A 16897-nucleotide genomic window follows, 5' to 3' on the forward strand; every position below is an offset into this window, starting at 1 on the left:
TGGAAGCCAGCTCACATGGAGGTAGAGCCCCTTATTATGTTTGGTTCTACACTCAAACTAGTAGAATCTAACATAAATACAATGTGAGCCATGTCTAACTTATGAAGTGATATTAAAAAGGCACAAAAAACTAATAAAATTAATTTTATAGTATTTTACTTAACCAGTGTGTCCAAAATGCTATCACTTCCAACATGTAATCAGTTATTAATGAAATATTTTGCACTCTTTACATATTTTTAAAATCCAGTGTATATTTTACACTTGTAGCAAATCTCAGTTCAAATGCTACATTTTCACTGGAAATACTGGCCTATATTTAGATTTCATATAATACACAGTTGCAGAAGTGGATTCATGTACCTATTTTCTGCTATTTAAAGATTTTCCAATAGCTGGATTATCTGTTTTTAAATTTGAATTTGGAGTAATTAAAATGGAGTAAAATGGAAAAAATCAGTTTCCTAGTCTCACTGGCCGCATTTTAATAACTTTGTGTGCTTTGTGGCTTTCTGCAGTAGGCAGCAGGGACAGGCTCTTAACTACTTTTCTACAGAGCTTCCTCTAGTGGAATTCTTGAAAGTGTTGGCCCCACCAGCACCCCTGGGGCATGGATGAAGCCATGACTTCAAAGCTGACTCCTGGAAGGCTCCTGGCTTTATGCTGAGCTGATTCCATTGATTCTCATGCTCCCATCGTATCTTGTAGCTGTCTCCTGTGGTCTCTGGATATGGAACTTATTTGTTTGTTTGTTTTGTTTTTTGTACTGGGGATCGAACTCATGACCTTGTGGTTGCCAGGCAGGTGCTTGTGCCGCTGAGCTAAACTGCCAGCTGTGGACCTGCTTATTTTTGGTGTGGGATTTATACTTTGGAATTCCTTGTTAGAGTCTTAGAGGAGTGGCTTGCAGGATGGTTTATCTGGAGCAGAGGCTCTCAAACAGTGCTCGTTTCCCCATGACTCCCGGGCTGTTTGAGCGGGTCCTAAATAGCCATGCTGGGGCCACACTTCTTTCCATTCTCTGCTCTGCCTTTCCTTGGTCAAGAAAGAGAGGCAGGAAGTAAGGCAAGTTAGAAGGAGAACAGAAGGACAAGAAGAAGTAGAGGAGAGAAGAAAAGAGGAAAAGAGAAAGCAAATCCTTGAGAGAACTCATTTTAAGTTTCATGAAGATGGCAGTGGCCATGTGCGTGTTTTCACAGACCATGACTCACTCACCCCATTTACTCACCCATTTGTTAATAATTTAGTGAGGGCATCCTGTCTGAGCCGGACAAGTGCCAGCTGTGAGAATGCAGCAGCGAGCTGGACAAAGCCAGGCCTTGAGGAGGTCGGTGCAGCCTGTGTTCCTTTGGGTCTTGTGAAGTCTCTCGTTCTGTTCAGTTTGCTACCAGAATCATGGAGAGAACTGAGATTATGAACTGAGGTACCATTATAATATATCTTTGGCTACATTTGTCTCTTTCCCCTGTGTGCAATACATGTTTTCTAGATTAGTACCAGGTCCATAACTCTTTATCTGAAGCTTGTAGTGTTAGACATACTTCAAAATTCACAATGTTTGGAATTTTAAAAGGCAAATTATTTGCATATACCACGTGCTTCATAACACCCCAGTAAGCTCTGAGGCAGCACCCCATAGTCAAGAGTACTGAACTAATATCCCTACAGCAAAGCCTACACACACGCACAATAACTAGGATGAATTAAGACTGTAAATAGCATCAGAATAACTCGGTTCAAGTTTACCACCGAATTATGTAACTATGTGAAACGATTTGTTCCAGAGCATTTGGGCTTTTAGAATTTTGTTCAGAGTATCCCCCTCTACTGTCTTCCTGCATCACTACATGTAGGAACAGGCTGTTGTCTGCATGTTTTGGGGAGATCCACAAACAGAACAACTGATTTCTGAGATACCCTGTGGTGAAGGATGATATGGTTGGGCTCACAACAATTTGGAGAAGCTACAGGGAGCATCCCCTTTCAGAAGGCGCAGACAGCCCAGTGGGGGTTATGAGCAGTCAGAGAGAAATCTGTGTACTGACACGTAATCTGTTGTCTCCAGTCTAAGTTTGACCTAATACTTCTTTTGCTCATGTGCACATCTTAACATAGAGATGGTATTCTATAGGTAAGAGCTCTCCATCCTGGTTTTCCTGAGACAGCCTGGATTTCCTCCTCGTGGCGAAATTGCTGAAAGCATCTATTTCATCATGAGCCCTGGTTTGGATGATAAATGATAGGGTCTCTCTCCCCATACAGATTTACAAAATGTGTGTTAGCACATGTGGCTTTGGTTCATTTCAATTTGTGGATCAGGTCAACATTTTTCTATAGCAGGTGAGGCAGAAAATATTTTTGTTTTAGTGGCCCTTAAAGTCTTTGTTGGACTATCATTACTCAACTCTAACACTGTACCATGAAAGCTGCCATAGACAATATGTAAATGAATAGATGTATCTGAGTTCTGGGAAAATGTTATGTAAAAAAATGAATGGTGGACTGGATTTGCATTTCAGGCCATGGTTTTCTGAAAGCACTCTGAGGTGAGTGTTCAAGCCAAGGTGGAGAAATGGATAATTAAGTACAAGAGCACGCAACAAATCATTGTCAAAGCTGGTGCCAAAACCCAGAGGCCTGGTTCCTAGACTGTCTGCATTATATCACTGAGTGTAAACATCTGTGACCTCCAGGGCTCATGGGTAGCCCTAGGAGGCCTTAGGAGTCCAATTAGAAACACTCCACGAAGGCCTGGTACACCTGGCACAGGAGGGTACCACAAGTCGAGGGACAATGAGCAGGAAAAGTGACCAAGGAGGAAGACAGACCCATCCTTTGCCATGCTTCTGATGGAATTTGGGAGAAAGGAGAATTTCTTGGCTCCTGAAAGTCCCCGCTCTGAGGCAAGCCTGTTGCCTCTCATTTGTCTGCATAGTGGCTCCCTGAATTAGGTGGCAGCCTGTTCTGACTTCTAGAGTAGAGGATATTATCAGTAAATTGAATCTCCCATGATCCTGCTGGGGTTCCCTGGCTACAAACTCTGTGCCCTGTATTTAGGGAAAATAGCTTGCTGTTCTGAGAATCTTCTGCTTTCTAGCTTTTAATGTTGGCTGTACCTGTCATCATTTGGAATCATAGCTTTTGCATTTGAAAGTGGAAAGAGGCATAGGTACAATGAAGGGTCCTTTGGGAGATTAAAGTTGAGAAAACTTGTAGCATTGTATCCAGGTTCCAGTGGGGATCAGAGATTTTTTGAACAAATGAGGAAGGAAGAAAAAAGAGGAAGGAAGAGGAAGGAGGAAGCCTTCTTTAAGGAAAAACACTGCTGGTTGGCCTTTCTTCAGGCCTTTTGTGGGGTCTGTGCAATAAGCAGTCTCATCTGGCAAACTTTTTTTGACTTGCACTGTGTTGGCTGCTACAGAATTATTCTACTGTGGTCTAAGCATTGCAGCGGAAAAAGCACTAATATGTTGAGAGCAACAGTTTGAAAAACACATATGTGTCATATGTACACACACACAGCCACTAGTGTACTAAATGACCACAAACACACATGTGCCCAAGCACCTGTGTACTTGGAGACTGACACTTAAACCTGCACACACAGGTTCTGTGGTTCACAAAGGGAACATCCCAGAAGACTCAAAGATAAAAGCAAAATGGGTCTTAAAATTCACTTGAGCTCTGGCCCTGCACATAGGATTCTGTGGACTAAATACAATTTGTTTTCCATCATTGCTGGGCTTCAGACTTTTGGTATTCATTTATTAAAGTCATGTTTCACAGTCTTAAATTTGACTGTGGCTCTGTGACAAGCACAAATCTCATCAGTCACCTTACCAGGCTTTCTGATGCTGGGCCTTCAGCAGGACCAGGTAAGAAAGTCCCTCAGCAGCCCCCTGTGCCCCTCCTGCCTCCTCCGTGGAAAGCAGGTGCTGATTGAATGAATGTCTGTTAAGCTTGGGGTTGCTATCTCTATCTAGGTGATGAGAACTCTATTTCATATTTTTAATGATTCTGAACTTTTCTATCCCAAGATTTATAAAATACTATAAAATATAAGAACTTTTATTAATTTCCTAGCTACCTGCTTGCTGTGTTCTGTCTCACCTGCCTACATAAATCCCCTTTCATTCAGTCCTTGTTGCTAGGCAGATCCCTGAAATGAAGGACTCCTTTAATTTTGATTTAGCTGAATTTGAAACTCAGTCCCTTTCTCAGGAATTCCCTGGCATCCGGCGCTCGGGGGTTTAGTAATGTCACTGGCAATTCAGCAGGGTTTATCCGAGTGAGAGCTTACCCTCCTGCTCTCGGAACCCCACCCATCTCCTCTCCCATTCCTTCCGCTCAGTCCTCTGAACACCAAGTCCTCGTCAGCATCTTGTACAGGCCTCCTTGGGCTGGTGTGGGAAAGAATGTCTCTTAATTTGGCTGTAAGTCATTTTTTCCCATGAAAATTTATGTGGTCTTTTCCCTAAGAGTTCTGTTAAGGCAATATTTTTGTCTCAAGAGAATATTTTCAGTCCTTTGAAGTTTTTGTTGTATGTGTTCTCTGTTTAAGAAATGCAAGAGGATAAAACACTGGAGCCCTTAAATCATAGCCCGGTGTGCCCACACCTTCCTACCATGATGCACACAACCCATCTTTTTGCGGTGCTATGTGAACATCTTTGAGATCCTTTTGGGAAATTTTTACTGGCTTTTCCCAATTCCTCATTCACAGGGAGAGAGTTTTGCACCTTTATGTGCAAGTCTGTTTCTCCGGCACCTGCATCAGGAGGTTTCCTAGGAGATTTCAGAGCTGGTCCATGTGCAGCTGACAGTTAAGTCTACATGAGAGCCTTGGGGTTGAAGAATGTTTTTCAGAGAAGTAAAGATTCCCAGCTGAGGTCTTCTAATCTGGTACCTATGTGCAGGATCTCTCCTTCCATGTACCATTGTAAGTGTCACTGGCGTGTACCTTTCCTCTGGGGATAGCAACATTAGAGTAGCCTCTAGGCTTCCCTGCTTACTCCCTTGTGCCTTCTCTCCCTGGTCCTGAATTTCAGTCCTCAGAGACCTTGGTTTGAGTTTCCCTAGAGGTGTGGTTGGCCAAGATCAACATCTGTCTGTCTTCAAAACTCCCAGCCAGGTGTTTGCATCTCAGAGGGTCCTACCATCCTCTCATGTCTTTGTGGTATCTGTCCTTAGGAGCTAGAGCTGGCCAGATCATGGGTAGGGGAGTTCTGTGGTTCAAATACCCACACCATTGCACAGTGATGGGGCAATCATCTCTACCTAAGCTGCTGGTATCTTCTGGGGCACTTTCTGAGTCTTCCCTGTGCCATTTAAAAATTTTGCATTCATAGATAACTCCCATTCCACTTTATCTTTTGTGAATTACCTGCTAAAATCATTTTTTCAGTTTTTCTGTTGTAGGGTTATTTTTTTTTTTTTGATTCTCAGTAGTCTTTTGCACACAAAAAATGATACATTCCTGTTAGCAGGGATATGTGTTGGAAGCATTGTTCCTAGCTTGTCATTGACTTTCAATTTTATTTTAGATTTTTGTTAAGATACAAAGCATACTTTGACATCATAGTTATTAAGAAGGTATTGTATAATTTTAAGAAATTGGTTTTTAAGACTTTGTAATTACTTTCTAGTTTGAGTAAATTTGATTAGAAAGTGTATAGCGCCAAACCTGTATAATCTTCTTCTTTGAGAGATTTGTTGAAGTTATACTGTGGTCTAGTTTATGATCTCTTCTTTTCTTTTGTTCTCTTTGGTGTGTTGAAACAGGATCTTGCTAGGTAGTTCAGGGTTTCACTATGTACGCCCTTGAACTTATTATGTATCCCAGGCTGTCCTTGAACTCATGGAGATCCTCCTGCTGCTCCCAAATGCTGAGATTACAGGGGTGCTATGATCTTTTCATAAATCCTTGAGCATTTGAATAGAAATTTCACTTCCTCTGATACATTATTCCTTACATTACATGTATTTTTCACCACATATTATGCATTAGTAATATAACATGTTGTACTATATTCATATAATATATATTTATTTATAACTATACATGGCATCTTTGCCTTTTCTGTTTGATTGGGTTACTAAGCCATTCTGTTTTAGGTGTTTATGTTACAGCATGAAATTAGACTTTGGTTATTTAGACAGTTTTGGAGATTGTCTCTTTTTTAACTCATTTATATTTATTGTCAAAATAGAATTATTTTTTTCTTTTGTCATTTTTTATTACACAGTTTGAATCTGTTCATGCTATTTATTTTTAAATGTATTGATTTTTTTTATGTTCTAGTTTTCTTTATTTTTCCCTAAGGATTTTGATTTTGGTTTTCTTTGAGTTATTAAAAAATATATCTAGACATGTAGTTCTTTATAGAAAAGCCTTCTATTGACTTCCCTTTTTGAAGGATAAGGCAGTTACCAGAATTATATTTTTGCAAGCTTTCCTATCTCCTGCACACTTCTGTCTGTTAATTCTTTCTGAAGGACCCTGATGTCTTATTCTTTTAAAAAATAAAAGCAGAAAAAAGGATAGAAATGATACAGAATTTCAAAAAACAAGCAGGACATTAACACTAGTTAATATATTGCACGTCGTTATCTTTGAAGTAGTTGTTCAGGTTCTAATAAGCCACAGTGCAAAAGCAGCTGCCTTGTTCTGTGTGATTGTCATGCCCAATCACTTCACATAATTTCCAGGAACCCTCATGTTACTTTACTGATAGATCTTCTACCACCACGGAAGCTGCCTCTTCACAGCCATTTCCGCTGTCTCCAACAGTTTCCTACTCATTTGTTATACCTATTAGAGCTCCAGGTCCCACTGAGATCACTGAGCTTTGAATCCACAGATCTGGACCACATAAGCCACAAAAAGATTCCACAGGGAGGTCTTCCCGATGATTTCATCACACATCTTGCCATTCATCTACGGTCTTGACTTAAACTGAGGAGAAAAAGAATGAGGGAAAGGATCTGTTTTGAAGGTTGTCAAGGTCATAGAGAAAAAAACTGAAGGTAGGTTGAGCCAGAACAATGAGACTGATGTCTGGTTGGTTTTGACCTACTAATGGCAGCTATGGAAGGTCCATCCTAATAGAAGGGGTGGAAAGATGGGGCAGATTTAACAAATGCTACTATTAACTATTGTCAAGGAGAAACGAAACAGTGATAAAGCAAAAGTGGTCTATGGACTGGTGGTAGAACAGTTTCAGATTTATGAGAAAAACCATGACAGTGAAACATCCTCTGAGCTCAAATAAGAGGGAGATCCAGAAGAGAAGAAGTAATGAACACTGACAATTGTAGAAGAGTAGTTAAATAGTAATAATTAGAGAAGACATTTGTTGAGAAAATTCTGTTGTCTTAAGTAGGGCATTAACTCCTTTAATACAAAGAACTATGCAATGAAGTAGATGCTGTAATTATAGCTGGAACCTGAGTCACAGAGCAGTAAAGTATCTTGCCCGAGGTCACACACCAGTCAGTGGCACAGCCAAGACTCTAATCCAGGCATTTTGATCCTTTGCTCAAGCACTATATTGTCTTCCATCTCAAAGCAAGATAAAGTCTGAAAAACATATTCACTGGACTCAGAAATTAGAGTATTGCTGGTGTCTATCATGGAACTGAGTTTTGGAGGGTATGTTGGAAACAAAATCCAAATTATTTGGCAGGCTGAGGTTTGAAAGACAGAGTAAAGAAATGTTGGAAGTTGTTATTTAATTATTGAGAATTTGTAGGGTCATTGAAACATACCTGTCAGTAATAGAGGAAAGCTTATTACAAATGGATGTTGTTCAAGAAAAGAAGTCCAAGTGTTTACATATGTCAAGGTCAAGGATGAAAGAGATGGTTTGAAGATACAGGATAAAGAGAGAAAATTGAGAGAACCAAAAAACCAGAAAATGCAGTGTGGCATCAGAGTCAAGAGCACTGGCATTTCCTGCAGAGAAGAGGTTGCTGTTGGGATAAGAAAAGATTAGGTGGGTAAAGCGCACTTTAGAAATCAGCCCCTCTGTTGTTCTCTTGCCTCTTGAAGATGTGCTGTCTGCTAGAACTGGATGGGTGGATTTTGAAAGGGGACATTTGTATGGGGGTACAGTAATGGAGAAGACAGATTTGCAGTAGGCTCAGCAGTGTTGGATTCAAGATGTAAAGGCATCGGGGCTTATGTAGAGAATTGTATGCGTGTTAGCTAACATGGTAGGGGGAACATGGACTTGTGGAGTGAGCAGAAGACCCAGGTGTGTGGATATACCCTGAAAGAGCAAAGCTCCAGATAGCATGCAAGCCCAAAAAGCAGGTTAAAGAGAAGTGAGTTGGGAATGCACTGTGGAGTACAAAATTATATCAAAATATAGAAAAAGGGAATTTCCAAGTTTTATAGTGGGAAAAGGTAAGGTGGAGGTTGCAGTTGCAATGGGATGGAGGTAAAGGCACCTGTAATTAGGGAGTTCAAGGGTGTTACCCTTGAAGCTATTCATATACCCTACAGGAACATAAAGCTTGTGTGAGAGAGAAACTGTTAACTGAATTATGAAGTTTTTAATAAGAAGCGAGGTTAGAGTCACAGTGAAGAATTGAAAGAACTTATGGCCCGCTGTCCCTGGATACCAACAGGTAGGTGGTTTCTTATTTAAGACGTGCTATTAAGAAACTCAATGAGTATGTAACTTGGGAATGTAGAATTAAATCAGAATGAACCTCCTTGGCTCATGCGAGTTTCCAAGGTAAGCATCTTCCCCATTCTTCAGAACCAGGTTGGAAGATTCAGAACCGATTTTGCCCTGTGCCTCAAATAAAATCACAATGAAAACGGTGCAAATTGGGGTCCTTGGTCCAGCTTCAGGTTGCTTTTCCCACATGTAAGTGTTATTTCTGAAATCCATTAAAAATGTTCCATGTGGCTGACTTCTGTCACTAGTCACCAGAGTGTGGTCTTTTCCCTTTGTTTTTAAAAATGAAGTCAACTGCCAGGGCAGCAGACTGTCCTGACGAAGGGGTTCTTTGGTTGGTTCTGATGAGAAGTTGAAACATAAAGGAACTAAGGGCTGGGTACTCACCTAAAACGAATGCTTAAAACAGCTTCTGCAAAATTGACTCCTGCCCTGTGTGTTGCAGGTGATTTTTGAATCCGTCTCTTTGAAGGGTCATCCTGGCTACATCGCGGTGGATGAGGTCCGAGTCCTTGCTCATCCGTGCAGTAAGTCTGTCCCCTTCCCCCAGTGCAGCCTTGCTCCATGCCAGACTGGATAGCAAGGAGGCTGCACCTCCCCTCTTCATTCAGCTCACAAACATCTCTCACTTGTTCTCTTTTAATCCTTCAAAAATGCTTACATACCCAATGCAATCAGTCCTGAATAAATCCATAATTTTGCTGGCCTGTTCAACAGGCAACACCTCTAGGAATTTGCAGAGATGGCAAAACATCTTCGTTTGAATCTCTCTCCATTATTAAAGGAGTCTGAAGTCCTGATTGTTTATTAGTGGGATTCAGACCACTGAAGTGGAAGAATTAGAGGGCTTTGGATAGAATCTTGTGCAATTGTCTTTAAAAAAAAAAAGGAACATCGCCAAAACACTGAGCAAATTAGCACACTGTTCTTCCTCAAGAAAAAGTACGCTAAATCTATTAATTCTTTAAAAATAATTTAAAATATACTCATCAGCTCCATGTAGGCGGAGAGAGAGATTTCTGCTAGTGGTTAGTACTTATGGTACAGTGTCAAAAATACTCAAAAGCACACCATCCTCCATATCCATCCATTTTCCCCTTGAAGTTGCCTCTTTGTAGTATTTAGTTGAAGACACTTGAATGTGTTTCCTTTTCCCCACTGAATCAAAGGTAGCAAGTGGTGAGTGAAGGTGATTGTGATGACATCATTTCCAGAGACATTTGTTCCAGGGACTGTAATCAAAGGAATATGCATGGGATTAAGGCAGCTGTGATACTGGCCCCCCAGTTTGTCAGCACTCTGCATTTTGGAGATTCCTGTCGACTTTTAGGCAGTCACCTAGTTCCAGTAACCTAGGAGACCTCTCGCCACTTTCCTGATATGATCATGAGTCATAGGTTAGTCAGCTTTCTGTTACTATAAAGAGGTACTGGAGACAGAGTAATTTTGCAAAGAAAATTGGTGTATTTAGCTCACAGTTTTAGAGTTCAAGGGCATGGCAGTGGCATTGGCTCAGATCTGCTGAAGACCTTGCTGGCAGAGTCCTGGAGCAATGCTGAGCATCATATGGCAAGAGACAGGGAGTGGATGTCTCTGTGTGAGCTCTGTCCCTCTTCTTATGAAGACATCAGGGTTTAATCATAAATGCTTCACCCTAATGACCTTATTTAAACCTACACGTGTTCCAGAAACCCCACCTCTAAACATCACAGTTGGAATAGGTGGTCGCCCACTTAATGCCAATGACTTTAGGGATAAAATTCTTGCATGGTTTGAAGGGTCCAACCATAGCTCTTGTGCTGTGGGCTATGGTGTGACTTGCTTCTGCTTTGAGAGACATCATATGTGTTTTCCTGAGGAGCCTTGTCAACCTTTCATATGGGAGATATTTTCATCTCAGCCACATCCATGTTGCTTTAATTGAAATGACTTTTTCTACTTTGCTGCAGTGAATTTATCAGGATTTCAAACACCACATCTCCCTCTTCCTGGTGCTGGAATGTCATAGTGTGACTCATTGCCTTTGAGCACCTTCTGTGGAAGAATTGGAGATGAATTCCAACTTTCAGACAGTGTTTATATAGTTTCTTCTCCCCAGAAAGTAGTCAGTTTCTCAGGAAGGCTGAGGTCCCCTAGCCTCTTCAGCACTCCGGCATAAAGTCCATATTCTCTGGGTTACTTCCTAAGCCTTTTTTAGACTTTCTTGGATGGGTTCATCCATTTAGTCATGCTTGTGAAATAGCACTGCTGAACTAGACTTCATGTGAATAGGATGCTGTAAATCCTCCAGGTATGCAGGATTTACATAATGTATATGGTCATGAGTTCTCGTTACTGGGATTAAACACAGCATCTCCCTACCTGTTGACTGGGAGTTAGCAGCAGCTGCCCGCTAAAGAATGTTCTTTGGTTAAGACAACTGTCAGGAGATGTCTATTCTACTTGTGGTCCCTTTAACCATACCCTTAGCCCTGCCTGGCCCCAGTTTGGGGCAGTGTCCCTAAGACAAGCCTCCTTCTTCATCAGGGCCTGGTATGCATTCATCCTGATGAAGCATCTAAGTACCTGAGTTCCTTCTTCATAGCTTTGTGCTAGATTCTTGGACTTGGGCTTTCCAGTATATGATGTTTGGCTCTTCCTAGCAGAACGTAGCATAGATTTCTCTCCCTGGGTCCCAGAACTCTGTGTTCTAGTGGGAATTTTTACCTCTGCCATAACACCTAACCTTTTTACTATATCTTTTCCCAGTCTGGTAAAAGCTGTATTTTTACCTTGTAGCACTCTCTGTAGTCGTCTCTACAGGAACAACAACAGTAACAAAAACCTCCATTCTCTCTGATAAATCTCCATGAAAGAGTGTTCTCTGGATGTCATTTGAATGCCTTTCCACCTCCAGAATCTCATATCTCCTCTTGGACTCTTCCTTTCATTGTTGCTGCTGTGAATTTAGGATTCTTCTGACAGTTTCATCCTCCTCCTGCTGAGGAGTATGGATTGCTTGGTTATAGAATTGTTGAGAGCTAGTTACCCAGCAAATGGGCCATGGGATATAACTCAGGAAGACGTGGCCCTGGCTTTATTCCTGCATAATGTGCTTTGCTGAGTTCAACCTCAATTACTTGGCGGCTTAAGAACAAGTTTCCTAGAAATCACAGTGTAGGGTAGAATTAGGAAAATCTCACTTAATTATATGTGGAAAATGTGGTTATTGGATGTGTATTAGCCCATGGATCATGTGGAGTTGAGTAGAGTCTCTTTCCCAAGGACCAGTGCTCAAGCCATGCCTAACCCATGAGTTTTTGTATCTTTTCTTTCAATAAGTTGATTATTGGATGTGTGCTATGCATTCAAGCACTGTTCTGGGAAGTGTTCACTTAAGACAGAAAAGATAGGTCCTTGTGCGCGTGGTGCTGACTTCACAAAATGGTAGCAGGAAGAAAGGCACTAAATGAGTCACTTATATTAATAATTTCAGTAATTTAAAATAGGACAAGTGCTGTGAATATAGTAAATACGAGTGACTAAGATTGGGCCCCTCAGGTAGAGTGGTCTGGGGAGGCGTTTTTGAAATGGCCTTGAGCTGAGATTGGAATCATAGCAAGGAGGTTTTTGTACAATGGTTTAGGGATGGAAGATTTCAGGCTGAGGAGATAGATGTGCAGGGGACCCGAGGTGGGAGTAGTTCAGTGTCTTGTGTGCTGAGAAGATGGAACCAAGCAGAAAGGGGTCCAAGTAAACATGGGGCCCGAACACTCACAACCTTGAGCATCATCATGAACAGTTTCTATGTTCATCTAAGTGCAGAGAAATCATGTTGGAGATAGGCATGACATCACTTAACTGCTCTGTGGGAAGTGAACTGAAGAAACATAGCAAAGGGGAGGAGAACTGTGATGAAGAAAGTTCTGGAACTATGTAAGAAATGGTGGACCAGAGTGGTGAATTATCACCCACTTATCAGCCAACAAGTGTTTAATGAGCATGTGGTTAATTCCGGGCACTAGGTTCATGGGAGTGTGTTCTCTTTTTGTTCCCTTTTCTCACAGGCTTCCATTGAGATGAAAGAGAATGAAAACAAAACAAGTAATGAGGTGATTATATGATACACAACAGATGGTGAATTATTTTGCTAGGACTGCCATTATAAAATACCATAATCTGGGTGGTTTAAACAACTGCAGTGTATTTTCTTAAAGTTTGAGGCTAGAAGTCCTAGGTCAGGGTATGGACAATTGGGTTTCTTGGGAGTCCTTTCTCCTGGGTTTGCAGATGTTCACCTTCTCAGTGGGCCCCCACATGGCCTTTCCTCTGTGTGTGCTCCTGAGTGTTTCTCTGTGTGTCCAAATTTCCTCTTCTGATAACCACAGTCAGGTTAGATTAGGGTTCACTCGGTGGCCTCATTTGAACTTAATTACTTTGTTTAAGGCCCTGTTTTCCAAAATTAGTCACATTATAAGCACTGGGGATCAGGGTGTTAACATAGGAATTTGGCAGGGGACACAATTCAGCCCATAACAGATGGTAGGCTGTGCTATGAAGAGACACAGAAACAGTGAGTGGTGGCTAGAGTACAGATTATACAGGCACTGTCTTACTTAATGAGTTGGACTGGGAGACCAAAGCATGAAAGAAGTCAGGTTCCAGACCTCCTACTTAAAGAAGGTAGCAGTGTAAGTCTGGGGAGAGCTGAGCATGTATGGTGGCTCCTGGGGTGCTGACCATGGGCCTGGGAGGCGCTGCTCATGAGATTAAATGTCATGCAAACATAGTTGCTTGTGACCTGCCTTTTATTTACAGTGAAAGTATTTTCTACAACCATCAGACTTAGCATTAATATATTTGTGATGTTACTCATAAATCGTTAAAATTTTAACTATCTTGAAAAGTATGCATTTCCTTTAAATCCTCTGGTTTTTAATTCTCCAGTCTGTCTTTCAAAGCATGCTTTCCATGAACACATGACAAGAGTTTATCAAGAAGTGAAGCTAATTATTCCAGAAGTTTGAGGGGGGGGGGGATGAATGTCTGATTTGCAAATTGCAGTATGTCTGGATTAGAGCCGAAATTGCGACTTTCAATGCTTGCTTGAAAGCTCCCAAAGCAGTGACGGACAGTGCGATGGAAGGCTTAGCAGTAATTATTTTCTGTTACTGCCCCAAAATCTCTCGCCTGTATTTTATAGCCCATTTAACATTTTTTTGTTATTCCAAAAGTATTTTAGCCAATACTTACCATTGCCGCCATTTCTCAGTGTTCGCCACTAGCAAGGCCTCAGCAGTTATAACTGTGTACGATAAATGTCAGCACAATTTTCCACTTGGTTTCAAAGTTTCTAACTCCTAAGTTGACTTTTGGAATTCTTTAAATCTATTTTTTTCCCGTCACAACCTTGCAGGCCATGTCCCTGAGCCCACAGAGCGTCTGCAACATGTTTCTTCTGTATGTACCGAGCTTTATCTTCAATTGTGTGGCTTCCTACTGAGCTCTGTCAGGTTTAAAGAGCGAGATAAAGGGCACAATAATACGTCTTCAGATGCTGCACTGACATCTGCAGGAGTTTAAATGTCACCAGCATTTTGGCCCAAATGCACAGCCAGTGTTCTCTTAACCCTATTCTGTGGAGCTGAGTTTCAGAGGGGGAGCAAGGGGATGTTTAAAACTGCAGTTGGTGCCTGGCCTGGGTACGGAGGTCAGCTGTGTTTGGCTAAAGGCTGATGATGTGGAGCTGGTGGAGTAATTCCTCTCCCATGGCTGAAGAGGGATGGGGGGAGAAAATGGAGAGGAGAACAGAGTGAGGGTGAAGAGAAAGGGGGAAAAATAGATAAAGAGCTCAAAGAGGGCCACAGAGGTCTGCATGAGGAGGATCCCAGAGACACATATCTGTCATGAGCCAGGGATGCGACTGGGCCTCAAATTGCACAGAGAAGAGTGAAGACCCATGAGGAGAGTGGTGAGTGAGGAGAGGCTGGTTGAGACCATTTCCTGGGATTTAAGGCTCCCCTTCCCTGGATCCCTACAGTGTGGTGCATGGAGGGATAGGATGTCACTGCAGTAATGAGACCAGACAAAGCAACAGTGGCCAACAGAAATCATTACAGGTGACTAATACAAAAGCAATACATCAGAAACCACAAACCAATGGAGCCCGCCTGCTGATGTATTTTGTGAAATTTGCATGGCATTTAAAAAAAATTCAGTCATGATTTTAGATTGAGAGATTTCACATATCTGAAGTTCTCTGGGGAAAGCACTCTTACCTTTCTTCTGTCCCTCTGCTGGTTTTAAGTAGCAGCTACCCCCCTTTTGGGGGGACACCAGGCCTCTGCAGCTCTCTCAAACCCCCACTACTCTTTGTTGCTTTCCCAGTGTTGGGGTGGTGTCAGATCCCAGATACAACCGTGTTTGCCACACTGTTTTTTCTTACATAGGGAAGTGTCTATTTTACTCACTTCTCTGTCAAAAGTGGGTAAATCAAAGATGGGGCAAGGAGGTGTGGCTTTTATTTTGATTTACAACAGAGCCACTTTATTAATTTATATAACTGTCTAGCTCTTGTAGGTGCACAGGTTTGACATCTCTGCTGTACATCACCAGTGATTCCCCAGAATAGTAACACCAGGGGCTATTAAACATCAGAATTCTGAATTAAGAAGGGAGAGAGGAGGGGATTGGAGAGGAAAGAATCAAGACAAAGGGTCTGTGCTGGGAGGAGAAGTGGGGAGGAGTCAGGAACAAGCAGGGGTCACTGATCTGCAGATCTATCTCTAATCGCATATGTCACAGAGTCTCATTGTTTGCTCAGTGTCCCAAAAGTAAGGGAAAAGCACCTCTTTGTAAAACCTCACGCACAGATTCCCAGCCCAGAGCCACTATTCTATACACCCTTCTGCCGTGGGGTGGATGCCCCCCTCCAAACCTGTGGCGTGCTTTGATTTACAAGGTTCACTCTGTTCCTTCCTGAAGCATTGACTTGAACTGATAGTTACAAAAATAACTTTATAAAATTATACAGGAGAGCCCAAAGAAAACAATTTCAGGCAATCAAAGCAGCATGACATTTGTCAGCTTGACTAGATGCAGGAATCTTAAACTCTGAGAAATCTTCTAGGAGTGGTCTTCGCTGGGCCTTGGACTCTGGAAGCCACTCTAGCCACAGGGTCCTGAAGGGAGCATGTAGGGGTCTCTGAGCTGTTGTCATTAGTGTAAAAACCTGAGCAGAAGGTGTCTATTTTTTCCCAGCAAGTGTGCCTGGGCACACTGAGGTCCTGGGCTTTTGCGGAGCTTCACAGGTGGTGACATAGTTTGGTAGACAAATTTCGTTCAAAGCAAGAAAGCAAACAAGGAAGGGGTCACTCGAAAACATTTAGGAGCAAAGAGAGGATCCTGGAGAGTCAGTGTAACCTTGCCTGGGAGCCAGATTCTGGCCAGTGGCCCTGTCTTAATCGCCAGTACTCAGATAGCACTAAAATGAGTTCTGTTTCTGTCTTTCACTGATGCTGTGTAGCTTCTGGACTATTAAATTCCTTTGAATGTTGGCTTCCAGCTCTCTAGCAGGGAAGTGACAACGGTATCTGCTTCACAACGGTGTGATAAGGTTGAATTAGATAAAACATGCAGAGTGTTTATCACAGTGCTCGGCACTGGAGGAGTTTTCAGTTAATGACATTATTGTTACTATTTATTTCTCTGTGTATTTAGCTCCTCTTTGGTCATCTCAGAACTCTCCACTGGGTCCCATTCTGGGGTGATTTAGGCCATGTTCATCAGTGGCTTTGTTGTTAGTGGTAGGGATCTTTTACTGTGCTCAATGAGGAAACTCATTCTCCTGGTCACAGGTGGTCAGCTGATGCAGAACTAACACTGGTGGAATTTGGAGAGCAAACAAGGAAAAAGGTGAATCCAAATTACCCAATATAAAACATGCTTAAATCTAGGGCTGATTGCCTAGAGACATTGATTTTCATTTGAAAGCCCTTTCTGCTGCCATGGCAGTCCACAGCATCCACTCCTGCTCAGAAAGTGCCATTGCTTAGAGGTAACAGAGGCTCTTGTGACCTTGGGAAAGGTCACAAGAACTTGAACTGTGGGCTCTTGTGACCTTGGGGAAGTTTTTGGATTTCTCTGTATCTCAGTCCCCTCGCATACAATAGAGTAGTACCACCATCAGCAGCGTTGAGTTAAATGAATTACTGTACACAAACACTGCAAGT

General features: G+C 42.0%; 1 protein-coding gene across 14 annotated transcripts in view; it reads left to right on the plus strand.

The window, feature by feature from the left end:
- Ptprt (protein tyrosine phosphatase receptor type T) overlaps window positions 1-16897 on the plus strand; it is a 1059888-nt gene that overhangs the window by 358956 nt on the left and 684035 nt on the right. For all 14 annotated transcript variants that reach the window (XM_063248334.1, XM_063248323.1, XM_063248321.1 and 11 more), the window contains one exon: window positions 9133-9214. In XM_063248334.1, the coding sequence (XP_063104404.1) occupies window positions 9133-9214 (82 nt within the window). The remainder of the gene's footprint in view (window positions 1-9132; window positions 9215-16897) is intronic.

Source organism: Cavia porcellus, unplaced genomic scaffold, assembly GCF_034190915.1.
Source record: "Cavia porcellus strain 051 isolate PalLab524CR breed Dunkin Hartley unplaced genomic scaffold, mCavPor4.1 scaffold_5, whole genome shotgun sequence".
NCBI classification, from domain to species: Eukaryota; Metazoa; Chordata; class Mammalia; order Rodentia; family Caviidae; genus Cavia; species Cavia porcellus.